The following is a 12,775-nucleotide window of genomic DNA, read 5'->3' on the forward strand; positions in this document are numbered from 1 at the left end:
TATGGGTAGGGTTGAATTTGAATGGACCTTCCTGAAGTCGGTCGGTCGGTCGGTTGGTCGGTTTGGTTCCGCAAACCTAAGTAAATGCTTCAAGTGAATTCTATCAGTGTGTACGTATCTAAAACATAAATATGTATGCAATGAAATTGAGTTTGTTATAAATTCTTATTTAATCTGTTTGCCATACGTCGAGAGTCAGCTATATAGGATGAGTGTGTCCTCTCTGTCTGACGAAGGACAATACTGCTGACTAAGTAAGAATTGGTTGTTGCCACAGGATCAAGTTGAAATCATATTTTAACGATATGACCAGCAAATAACACAGAATCGTCTCCCTATCTATAGCATAAACCTATAGATAGATATTTTGATATCACTTGGAATTATTTGACTTGGAGTATCATAAGATATCTTCTCAACAAAAGTGTATACTTAGGTACTTCTACATAAACCTAAACTCAACTATACACATACATATAACAGCAGGAAGAAAGTCGTTTCCTTTTCATTAATTATGTATTCAAGTTCTTCCTTTATTCTCTTGTGTTATTTTGGTTTTTTCTTTTCTTTTATGTTTTTCTGATGCTGTGATTGTTGCAGTCAAAAATATCTGAAGTGCAGATATTATTTCGAAATTGTTCTCGGGCAATAATGTGGTTGTCATTTTGAGAGCAACCATCATCAGAAATGGAAGTGGTATTTTTTGTTTTGTTTTGTTGGCAGCAATTTGTATAAATTTGAGATTGGAAGTGAAAAGCAATTTTATTGTTTTTCGAGATTTTTGGTGGCATTATGACGCAGGAAATTCAAGAAGTTGTCTTATTTTTGGTTAACCATTGTATAGATTTTGAGAAACTGTAATATGATATGCCAAATAAAGTAGAAGTATTGATTGATTTAATTAACTCTAAAGATCGAAAAAAGGCGAAAAACTGTGTATTGAAATGAAACTTTTTTAACTATTTTAACATAAAAATGAAGTTATTAAAAAAATGTCAAAAGAATCAAAAAATGGTAAAAGAAGTTTAAGGTAGGCAGGTAGAAATGGCGATCTCAAGGCAACCTAGCCTGAGATCCAATTAGAGCTGTATTGCGCCGTTTTGATACCAAAAATTCGTTTGACCTTCGATTGAAAGGGATAGATTTATAGAGAAGCTTCATAGCGATTATGTTAGAGCCATTTTGTCGAATTGACAAAAAAGATTAGGTCTTTAATCTTTGCCTGAGATAGCTCATCAAGTTTGTGAAAGAATGCTTTTCCATTTCATTCTAGTGTTTGCCAAGAAGGACATTTACAGAGGAAATGAACTCCTATAAGCCAATGTCCGGTACACACCACAACAATCCTGGCTATGTCTTGCCTTGGCCTGCATAGAAGATCGTTTGTACGGGTTTTATTATAGGTGGGCCATATCTTCCTAGATAAGATGCAGTTGGGTAAATTGCTTCACCTTAGGTTTGATTCAGTTTGGTAGATAGAAAAGATTTTATCCTTCATAGCACCAAGAGGAATGTTAACCATTTCCGCAAGCGAGCTATGAAGGGTCGATCCTTGCCTGGCCAGCTTGTCAGCCCGTTTATTTCCCACAATACCACTATGGCCCGAAACCCAGATCAGAGTGACACCGAGGTTTATATTCAGGCTCGCAAGCTCATCGCAACATTGCTGGACCAATATAGATGAGGATGTGGCCGAGTTAATGGCTTTGACAGCTGCCTGACTGTCTGTATTTCGGTTTTGGTTTGGGCTTTGTTTAAGTATCTTACATGCCTCCCTTATTGCCAGCAGTTCAGCCTGAAAAACGCTAGCATAGTCAGGAAGCCTAAAGGATTTAGCTACATTTAGGGACTCAGAAAAGATCCCAAAACCAACTCCGCACTCCATCTTTGAGCTGTCAGTAAAGATGGTTTCGTCGAAACCAATCGACACGATATCGTCCTTCCAATGTTCTCTGGATTGGAAAATAACGTTAAAACCCTTACTTAGCCTCAAAGTAGGAGTGCAGTAGTCAGTGTCTACCGAGATAATATCTGAGGGAATCAATTTCGTTGTGTTGATGTGACCATAAGCTTTTGACAACCAGCTGTTTGATTCCTTCAGCCTAATAGCACTGCAGGAAACTATGTATTAAATAAAAAGGTCGATTGGTAGAAGATCCAAAATAACGTTTAAGGCGTCCGTTGGGGAAGTACGCATGGCCCCTGTGGTGCCCACGCAAGCTGTTCTCTGAACTTTCTTTAGTTTATCAATATTATAGGCTTTGCTAAGTGCAAGCCACCACACAATCGACCCATATGTTAAGATTGGACGTACTACACTACGGCTGTGTACGTCCATAAAATCATATTCGACTGAAGTCCTCACTTTTTGCCGAAAGTTTTGTTGCAGGCGTAGAAGGCAACACAGGCCTTCTTAACCCGTACTTCAATATTTAGTTTCCAGTATAGTTTAGGGTCGAGTATAACTCCCAAAGAAGTTTAAAGTCAAGATGTACATTTTTTCCAAGATAATTTATTGAAGTAACTTTTTGCGATACTTACACCGCTCAAGTATATGATTAGACCTTAATTGTATTCGAAAATGAGTCTGTGGGGCTCCACATTTGGGAAACCTGTTATTGGAAAACACTACTTAAGGATAAATTTTAAGAGCCGATGTTGATTTTAAATAACAAACTTATTATTAAAGAAATTATTATCATTTTTTTTTTTTTTTTTTATTAGGATAATGTTACTTACTTGTGGTACCAGTGGCATGATGGTTAGTGCGTTGGACTGTCATGCTAGAGGTCTTGGGTTCGATCCCTGCCTATGCCATCTAAAGTCTTTTCACGGGTAATGCCTCTTGCGAGGAATTGACAAATTCTCCAAGAGTAACTATTGTCATGAAAAAGTGCTTTCTCAAAATTAGCCGTTCGGAGTCGGTATATAAACTGTAGGTCCCCTCCATTCCTGACAACATTACTCGCACACAGGAATGGTTGAGAGTTGTAAGTCACTAGGCCTTGGTTCTCAACGGACTGTCGCGCCACCCAATTTATTTTTTTTTTAATGTTACTTACTTACTTATGTAGGTTATCAGACTTGTTAAGTTCGTTGGGAACCCTTTAAGGGGCATAATGCCTCTACTTCGTTGTCGTTTACGGTTTCCGAAGATGTGTTTCAGCTCCCTCCAACTCCTGGCTAGTGACGCTGATTCCACCTCGACTGTCGTTCTCGGTTGTCCAGCTCTTCAACTGCATTAGCCGCTTTTCAAAGCATATGACCAATACGTTGCCACGAACGTCTTCGTATAAAAGAATCTATAGGTTCCTGACCTGTTCTTCTATGAAGGACCTCTTTTGATATACGCTTTGGCCAGAAAATATTTGGGATGTTACGACACATCTATTCACGAATAGTTCCATCTTTCTTGTTATGGCTGAAGTAACCTTCCAACTGCTGAACCCAAAAAGAAGCACAGATTCGGCATTTGTGCGAAACAGAAGTAGCTTTGTTCTTAATCTGATACAGTTATTCCTCCAAATTTTTGACAGCATACTGAAAGCCGCTTTTGCTTTGCCCAAGCGGCATTGACGTCTTGTTCAGTTCCTCCTTCGATGTAGACGTAGGGTTCCGAAGGTGATCATTTTTGTTTTGTCTGAATAATTTTTAGCCCCACAAATTCTGCTTCTCTCTCCACACTTGTTGTCATTTAATGGAGATCCATGATCCTGTGAGAGAGTACAGCAGTTATTTGAGCTCTTAACTGTTTGCGTTCGGTGATCCTTGCCCAAGATTTTTCTGAAAGTCAAGTGTTGTTGCTTCCTTCTTTCCGACCGACTATTCTGTCAGCACCTGAAATAAAAACATTTTGCACAGCATTCCAATGATGTTTGATGTCATCATGTTCTGCTGATTCTTCTCATTTCGTGTGTCAGGTGGTTCCTAAATTGTTGACCGGTCAAGGGATCCTTAAGTCTGGCGATGTTAAAATTGGGGCCTCGTATTATTCCGTTGTATCTTAGAACTGTAGCTCTACGCAAACTTATCAATCACGGGCGCCTCTTCTGTTTCGTACATCTAACATACTGCTCCTAAAGCGTCGACTAATAGCAAAGTGGTAAATTTGTTTGGAAGACGTTTGCCTGTCCGTCCACACTCAGCTTATTTTATGACATAGTTTGTGTTTAAACATAGTGCCACCAATTACAAGGCTATTGGCGTTGCAGAAGTCAATGAACCTCTCACCATTATCATTGCAATCGCCAACTCCTCCCATGACTCCCATGACCAAAATAATATGTCCGCGGGGAGTGTTGTTATAGGCGGATCCTCAGATGCAAGCTCTGTCGGTGCGTAACACTGTTTAATGGAACCCTAGCTTTGATAAGCCTTTCTCCAAAGGGCTCACACGAAATAAGGCTCATGGTTGCCGCTTTTGTAAAAAGGAACCCAACTCCAGCTTCTCGAGCGTTTCCTGGATCGTGGCCAGAGTAGCAGCAGTAGAACTCTATCCTGAACCGCATAAATTCTCTCTCTAACTAAAGGAATCTGGCATTTTGTGGACCTTCATTTACTGCGTCCGGAAGCATTCACACATTCCAGAAACCAATCTTTGTCAGGGTACAATAGTCAAAAGTCGTCAACGAGTTATCATTAACTATCCGAGGGGTAATTTCTGTTTCCGTAGCGGGATTGAGGTTAGTTACGATGAATACTAATCTCCGTAACCTATCCTGAAGAGTCAGGAGACTTCACCCTTGCATTTTTTTCTAACTTATGTATATAGAGATAGTCCTTTAATTATAATTTTCATCAACGACCAGCGTGAGAAATGCAATTCTAGGGAACTACCGGTTTTTCAACCACATTTTTGCGCAAAGCAGTATGTTTTCAAATCTCATACAGACCTGGTTTGCTCAATTTTTCTGATCTTACGTACGCTAAGACAATAAAACTGAACGAAGAAATTCTAAAGTGTACGATATAAGCCTGAATAACTTGACTGCGTTGGTTGATTAGGTACCTTTCCATGCTTCAAATTGATTAAGTCTAAAATTCTCAAATTTTAAATAAAATACAAAGACTTGACTTTAAGATGTGGTTCAAATTCCACATCGGCCCATTGTAACGGTTAAAAAACTTTTTTCCTTAAACTGGCCTAGTATTTTGTATGCGTATTGGCATACACACAACCATTCACTTACGAAAGAAAAGAGAGAGCCGTAATATCCTTGTTTCTTAAAACCAAAAAGGACTCAGAAACCGACTTTTGCTCTGATCGAGATTAAGACCGATCCCAAAACAAACGAAACTAAATTTGTACGCGCTCTCTTTCTTCTAAAAGTTTTTCCACTAACGACTTTCCCCACCTTTAGTACCGATGTTTACAGACCCATCGGCCCATCCAGGCAGGAGTCATTAGTGGTGTCCCAAAGCTCTGGTAACCTAAGGCTTGCTGGTTGCCATGCTTAGCTCGTCGATGGGGGGGGATCTTGTTACTCGCTAAGGGACGAGGTTACTTTCTTCAAGCCTTAATCTGAGTTGGTAATCGATTGTAAAATTTTCCATCTTTTTAAGAAAAGGGACCCGAATTATAGCTACCGATATTTCAAAACTTCCTCTTTTTGCGCGACATCTTCTTAGAGGAGGACATAGATGTTCATGTCCTCGGAGCTTATCATAACCCACCCTATAAAGTATTTCGAAGATACAAACCTCTGAAATACTCCTACGCCATTACGCGCTCCACTAATCGTTGTAACAGCCCTTTATTGAAAAGGGAAAGCCATTGACTCCCCCTAATATACTCTCAGAGACCTCATTCTACCCTTCACTTTCCGCACACCCACTTCCTTAAGTTCTTTTAAAACTCCATACTATTTTTTTTTTTGTTTATAGATTAATAACTTTTGTCACTTCAATTAATAGACCGCGAATCAAAAAAAAATTATGATTATCTTTCATTTAAATTCTTCATGAATTAAAAATTTTATTTCAATGGGTTATTTTTGTAAGTGTTTCTTAAAACTATTAACAACAACAAAAAAAATTATTATTCTAAATCTCATCGCCATACATCAGAAAAATCAAGTAAGTACTACCAAATGATTATTTAAATACAAAAAGTTTTATTTACTTCCTTTTTTTTTTATGATCCTGTCAATTAATTCCGTTCCAGATATCCCCAAAATTAACCGAACAAACCGTATCTACTTTATTTCATTTCTTCTTTTTTTTTCAGATTTAATAAGTCTAATTTATACGATTTATATCAATAATAATATGAGTGAATTAAAAAAATGACTTACCATTGATCCAGAATGTTGTGCACAGCATTTTGATCATATGATTAGCTAGACGTCGATTGAATTAAATTAAGTTACTCGGGCATTGCAGGATATCAAGAAGAAAATAAATTAACTTATCTCAAAACTTTATCACACTGATAAAAAAAAAAATTTTTGTTACTGCCATATATGGGATGTTACATATAATATAGCTCTATAAGATCTTAAATACTATTTCCTTACAATACTTTCCATTTACTTTCTAACTATTCTTTTCTAATAACTTTAAGCTTCTTCTGATTATCAAAAAAAATATTCCTCATCTTTCTTATTCTTTATCCAACTATTAAGCTTCCTTTAATTTCAAATCTATCCACTTGTCGAAAATTTACTTTAACTTTTATTCATTTTTATGTTTTTTTTTTTTATCTTCAAAAATCACTTATTCTTATTCGTTTCCTTAATCAAAATTTCATTTTAATCCTTTTTGCCTTTGTCAAAAAAAATTATTTCATTGAAGCGAAAATTATTCCTCTGAAGCAAAAACTATTATTTTTATTCATTTATGTATATTTTTTTTGTATTTCGTGGTAATTTTCAACTATCACAACCATCCTTTTGTATTTTTTTTTTCTGTCTCTAACATTTCTGCTTTATCCTTTTCTTAATCCTAAATCTAATTTTCTAGTCTTATTCCTTTTCTGTTTTCTGTTTTCTTCTTTTTTTCAGAATAGGCGATCGAATAAGTAGTTTTACCTTCTTTTTTTTTTATCTTCTTCTATTAATATAACTATTTTCTTAAAATCTTTTTTTTTTTTTTTTTTTAATTACATCCTTTTCAGTACTATTTTCTAATATAATTTAACGGCCTTTAGTTTACTTAACTCCCACTTAATTTCTTTAATTTCCCTAGTTCTTTCCTTTTTAGGTACTTTTATCTTCCTTTTTTTTTAACTTTCTTTCCTGCCTAATTTTTTCTATCCTTTTTTTTCCTTTTTTTTTTAGCACATTTATAATTATTATTAATTTTCACTGATGCACTGACTGTGACAACTGTGGCCGAAAAGAATTGTATCCCCCCGAAGTCCAAGAGATTCTCCCACGTTGGTGCCACTTGATGGCCCGAAGTGCGAAAGACTTCTTATTGGATAAATCCCTATTTGGGACAATGATCAGGTCAAAACTGTGGTTGACGTAAAGTTGGTGAAGTTGAAGTTGTCTTCAGATTATTTGTGAGACGAATTTTTCTATCTGAATCTTTTGCACAGATCCAAATTCGTTTTCTCTGGTGAAGGACAAGCTGGTTCACTGCTCAGAATCCTAAAGGGATAACGAATAACTTAGCGCTTTTGAACTCTGAATTTTTGACAAATTACCTTTTCTTTCTGAAATTCAGGTTTTGTGGTGGAAATTTAGTGCCTCTGCAGGACAAGACCGCGAGGTTTTACTTTCACACCTCGGTCTAGGACTCAAATTCGAGTTTCTACACGAAATCAATTTTTAAGTTTTACTACAAGAATGTATCCTATTTAGTACGTACCTATTTTTTTGATTTTTGGTGGATTATTTATCCTTTATGTCTTCTTGTCTTTTTCGTTTTTTTGGTTTTGGATTTGGTTTTAGTTTTCTTTCTTTTTCTAGTTTACTCTTTTTTTCTTTTAATTTTATTTTACCTTGCTTTAACTTTTTTTTTTTTTGTATCTAGCACACTGAGCGATGGAAGAAAAAAACTAACTCGGTTGACGTCTGGAGGGTAAAAGAATTGGTTAAGTGCACTTTTACACCACGAGAGCTTGCAATTCAGAATTTCTTTTACAGTGGTACACGAGGAATCTAAACGAAGCCGGATACCAATGGTAATTTGGTACGGGACGGCTCGGAACATTGGTTTATTTTTCTCAAACGTCAAAACTCTCTGAAACTTTATACCTATGACATATTGGTTTAAGCTTCATGCGCAAGTTTGCGTTGGGTTCAAATGAGCAACATGAATACGATTTTTGACGAAAGTCATTATTCTTTTTGGAATGTTTGTACTATAGTTTTGTTTTATTTATTATTTTTTTGTTTGCCATTAGATTATATGAGATGTTATATTAGTGACTTATAAGAAATAAACAATTTTTTTTTGTATAAAAAAAATTGTCACTAAGTTGGAAAAATTTTCTGTTTTGGTTTTATTTACTTAATGGTAAAGTAAATAAGCGGTTGGTCGTAAGGCAATTTAAGAGACCGTTTCCTACAAAGCATATCCTTTTGATGACAGGCTTCCTGTTATGAAAAGGATATGAAGAGAAACAAATAAATATTTGTACATATGTTCTATCAAAAGAGTCTCATGTTCAGCTGAGGAAGCCGGGCTAAGTAAGAACTTAAAAAAAAATTATGAGGATTTGGTTTATTTTCTTAGATCTTTTGAATGTACTACGTTTTATGACCTTTTGAGTCTAAAACCTCATACAAATTATTTCCAATTATCTTACAAACGGTGACTTTAACAAATTTGGGGCTGAGCTTAGCATTGAGATGTTTGGTTGCATCACTCAAAACGAAATTACGTTTATAGAGTACGTCTCCTACTTTATATGAAATCACCCTACTCCGCAGGTTATACGTTTTTTCATAAGACTCGTGTGACCTCTCTAAGGCTGCTTTCAGATACGTGTGTAAAACGTTCATTCTAGCAACTTTAGGGAGCCAATCTATTTCCGAGTGGTTTAGTCCGCCAAGCTTACGTAAAAGTCTATAATCAGACCCGTGTTCGATAATACGATGCCCGAACAAAGCTTCGTACGGGGACATGCCGATAGCTGAATGTATTGTCGAGCGTAAAGCGCTTCCAATCGAAGATAGGTTCAAGTCCCAATTAGTCTGTCCAGGGTCTATATAAGCGCGTATTGCCGCGAGAATTGAACGATTTACTCGCTCGCTCGCGTTCGCCTGCGGTGAATATACCGCAGTTCGGTAATGCGTTATTCCATATATTTTAGTCATTTTAGAAAATTCCTTCCCTATAAATTGGCTACCATTGTCTGAAAGGATACTTTCAGGAACTCCGAAAATTAAGAATACATCTTCTTGCAAAAATTTTATAACTGATGTTGCGTTAGCTTTTCGGATTGGTTTAATTAACACGAATTTTGTCAGCTGGTCAAGTACGATAAATATTTGAGTATTTCCTGCTTTTGACCGCGGGTAAGGACCCAAGAAATCTATATACAAGTGTTGAAATGGTCGATCGACGGAAAAAGATTTCCCCATTTCAGCTCTAAGAGTAATATTAGGTGCTTTTGTTGTTTTACACACTTCGCAATTTTCAATGAACTGTCTGACGTGAGATGCCATGTTTGGCCAGAAAAATTGTTGTCGCAACTTGTAGAGAGTCTTAGTAATCCCGCCGTGTGAAGCTCTGGCTGGGCAATGAGCTAACGAGATCAAACGGTTTGTCAGCGCCGCTGGAACCCATATCTTCCAGACTAAATCGTCTTGAAGTGGATTGCCTGTGCAATGTCTGACCTTCTTGTATACGAAACCGTCCGAAACTTGAAGGTCAGGTAGCTGGTCTTTGTTTTGTCCGATATGATGGATGATTTGGAGATACTCGTCCGACTTGAAACTCGGATCTTCCAAATCAATATGAAGAACATCGGTGTTCGTTGACATAGACTCCGGTGGACATACTGCTGAATGCAGAGTATCTACCTCATAAACTCGGGAAAGAGCATCTGGCACTACATTCAGAGTACCCTTCCGGTGTTCGATGCCAAAATCGAACCCTTGCAGTTTGAGACTCCAGCGTGCTAACCTCCCCGTTGGATCTCGCAGACTCATCAACCACTTCAGGCTAGAATGATCTGTCACCACTGTAAATCTATAGCCTTCGACATACGGACGGAATTTTTGAATCCCTTTTACGGCTGCCAAACATTCTCGTTCCGTAACTGAGTAGTTACGCTGAGCCGAATTCAGCTTTTGCGAGAAATAATAAATTGGTCGTTCGTTTCCGCTTTCGTCCTTCTGACATAACACGCATCCTATCCCTGATGCTGACGCATCACACAAAATGATAAATTCTTTTGAAAAATCTGGGTTTGTGAGAACCAGATCAGACGTAAGAGCAGTTTTAATCGCTTCAAAAGCCGTTTCTGCTTCTTTATCGAAGTTAAACTTTTTACCTTTTTTTAAAGTGTCCGTCAACGGAGCAGCGAGAGTCGAAAAGTTGTTAACAAATCTACGGTACCACCCTGCCATACCGAGGAATCTTCGAACTTGTTTCATCGTTTTAGGCACTGGAAACTCGAGAATTGCCGAAACTTTGGCCGGGTCAGGTTTTAAACAACCTTGACCGACTACATATCCTAGGTACTGGAGTTCCTTGAAGCAGAACTTTGATTTTTCAACGTTTATCGTCAAGCCAGCTTCAAGTAACCTTTTCCCAATAACTTCTAAAATTCTGATGTGCTCTTCAAAGTTCTTCGATATGACAAGTAAATCGTCCAGATAAACGAAGACTTGGTCACGTAATTCTGTAGGAACTACTAAGTTCATTAGATAAGTCAGAGTTTGCGCTGCGTTGGAAAGACCGAAAGGCATTACTTTAAATTGATACAATGGTCTTCCTGGAACCGTAAAAGCCGTCTTCTCCCTAGAACTTTGCTCCAGCGGTATCTGCCAGTACGCATCTTTCAAATCCACACTTGAGATAAAGTGTGTTTCTGAAAGACGGGCTAACAGTCCCTCTATATGAGCAATCGGACTCGCATTTTTCTTTGTTACTAGGTTCACCTTCCGAAAGTCCAAGCACAGGCGGTTTTTCCCAGGTTTTCGTACTAAAACGACGGGAGAACTCCATGCGCTGGAACTTTCTTCGATGACCCCCAACGAAAGCATGCGATCCAATTCCTCATACACCAGGGCTTGTATCGCTGGAGATATGGGATAATGTCGTTGCTTTATAGGTGTTGCATCTCCCGTATCAATAAAGTGTTCTACTAAGTTGGTCTTTCCTAGGCCTTTTGTGGTAAAAGACGGAAAACGTGCGATAGTCTCGCGGAGTCTATCATGCTCTTCATCGTTTAGATCAATCTTGGTCGCTGTGTCTAATTTATTTACTATTCCAGTGTTAAGTGAGATTTCAGAAATTATGTTAGGAGCTATCTGGAAAAGTCTCCAGAAGTCTACACCTAGATAAAGTTGCTGGGTCAGAGATGGAACGATGAAAAAATCCATGACATCGACTTTGCCTTTGTAATGGATTTGGGCCGTAACCATACCAACAATCGATTGTCTCTGTCCATCCGCGGTGGAGATAATGACGAGAACTTTCTAAAGAAATTTGATTTGCTTTTAGAAATTCTAGGGAACCTACACCAAGGCAACTCAGACTTGCTCCTGAATCAAGTAAGCCACGGATCTTTGTACCAAATATTTCTACGGTGACATAAGGTCGGGGATCGTCTTCAGAACAATCTAAGGTTGTGGCTGCGACTATGCGATGTAATGCTTTCTTTTTTTTCATTTTGTCTCTCAATTTTCTCACTTTGTCCGAAGCTGAGGAGAAGGTAACTATCCTTTTCCTTGCCTCGTAATAATCTTTGATACGTTCGTGAATTGACTTTCTTGGTATAATAGGTTTGACGGTATCATTTTCTTTAAAATTATTACGACACTTTTCTATGTAAATTTTTTCTTCAGGAGAATGTCGTAGAAGGATTATTTTGTTCAAATTAGGTTCTAATATCCCGGATTTTCGGACTTCGGGCACTTCCCCCCGGTCACAGGGTTGCCCGATATCCGGTTTTCCGAACATTTGTCGCATTTGGGAGTGATAACATTTTCTCGTCCGCAACGAAAACAAAACAAATTCCGTTTAGGACTTTCGCATTCTCTAAAAGAATGTCCCTCAACTTTGCAATTCCAACACTTCAGTGTGTTGGCTTCCCTATGGTAGGCCTCAACTACTGGTGTTGGATAGCTAAAATCATCTGTGTTCGTATCTATCTCGTTAATTTGTCGCCGTGGTTGTTGAAATTGGGCACTGGAGGTATACTTGGTCTTGGAAGGTTCACTTCCATTCAAAAACTTTTCAATAGTCCTGCACACATAGACCATCTCTGGTAAACTATGTGTACTAAAGGTCACTAAAAGCTCCCCAATTCTGCGACGCACATTTAGTTTTATTAATTCAATTATTTCTTTAACACCTTTAGGTATTCGTAATCTCGAATTGATTTGTATTAAATCATCGTAAAAGCTGTCGAAAGTCTCTTGTGGCAATTGTTTACGATCTGACATTTTTCTATATAATTCCGAGTCCGTCTCAAGACTTCGGTATTGTTCGATTAAAGCTAATCGCAAAGTTGCCCAATTACTAGTTGGATTACTCTTTATAAAGGTCCAAAACCATGTCATTGCACTATCACTTACGAAATGATGAAAATTTTGGACAACCTCTGACCAATTTACGTTATAAACTATCTTTAACTCGTTCGAGTCGAAACAAA

The 12,775-nt window shown here is 37.6% G+C and overlaps 2 protein-coding genes across 2 annotated transcripts in view; one reads left to right on the forward strand and one right to left on the reverse strand.

The window, feature by feature from the left end:
* The window catches only part of LOC129950706 (uncharacterized), a 42,026-nt gene extending 33,917 nt beyond the window's left edge, over window positions 1–8,109 (forward strand). The window contains exon 5 of the mRNA XM_056062628.1: window positions 7,978–8,109. Coding sequence (XP_055918603.1) covers window positions 7,978–8,109 — 132 coding nt within the window. The remainder of the gene's footprint in view (window positions 1–7,977) is intronic.
* A 587-nt stretch (window positions 8,110–8,696) lies between these two features.
* LOC129950707 (uncharacterized protein K02A2.6-like) lies at window positions 8,697–11,790 on the reverse strand. Its single transcript, XM_056062629.1, has 2 exons — window positions 11,641–11,790; window positions 8,697–11,597 (listed from the first exon to the last, which is right to left on the reverse strand). Exons 1-2 carry the CDS (start codon window positions 11,788–11,790, stop codon window positions 8,697–8,699), a joined length of 3,051 nt encoding a protein of 1,016 aa, XP_055918604.1.
* Window positions 11,791–12,775: the final 985 nt, after the last annotated feature.

Source organism: Eupeodes corollae, chromosome 3 (genome assembly GCF_945859685.1).
Source record: "Eupeodes corollae chromosome 3, idEupCoro1.1, whole genome shotgun sequence".
Taxonomy (NCBI): Eukaryota; Metazoa; Arthropoda; class Insecta; order Diptera; family Syrphidae; genus Eupeodes; species Eupeodes corollae.

Excerpts from the sequence above, each read along its gene's own strand:
- LOC129950707 (XM_056062629.1), bottom strand. The coding sequence starts at position 11,790 with ATGAAAAAAAAGAAAGCATTACATCGCATAGTCGCAGCCACAACCTTA. Across the intron at positions 11,598-11,640 it reads CAAGTCTGAGTTGCCTTGGT|AAAGTTCTCGTCATTATCTC; the intron begins GTAGGTTCCCTA and ends AAATTTCTTTAG.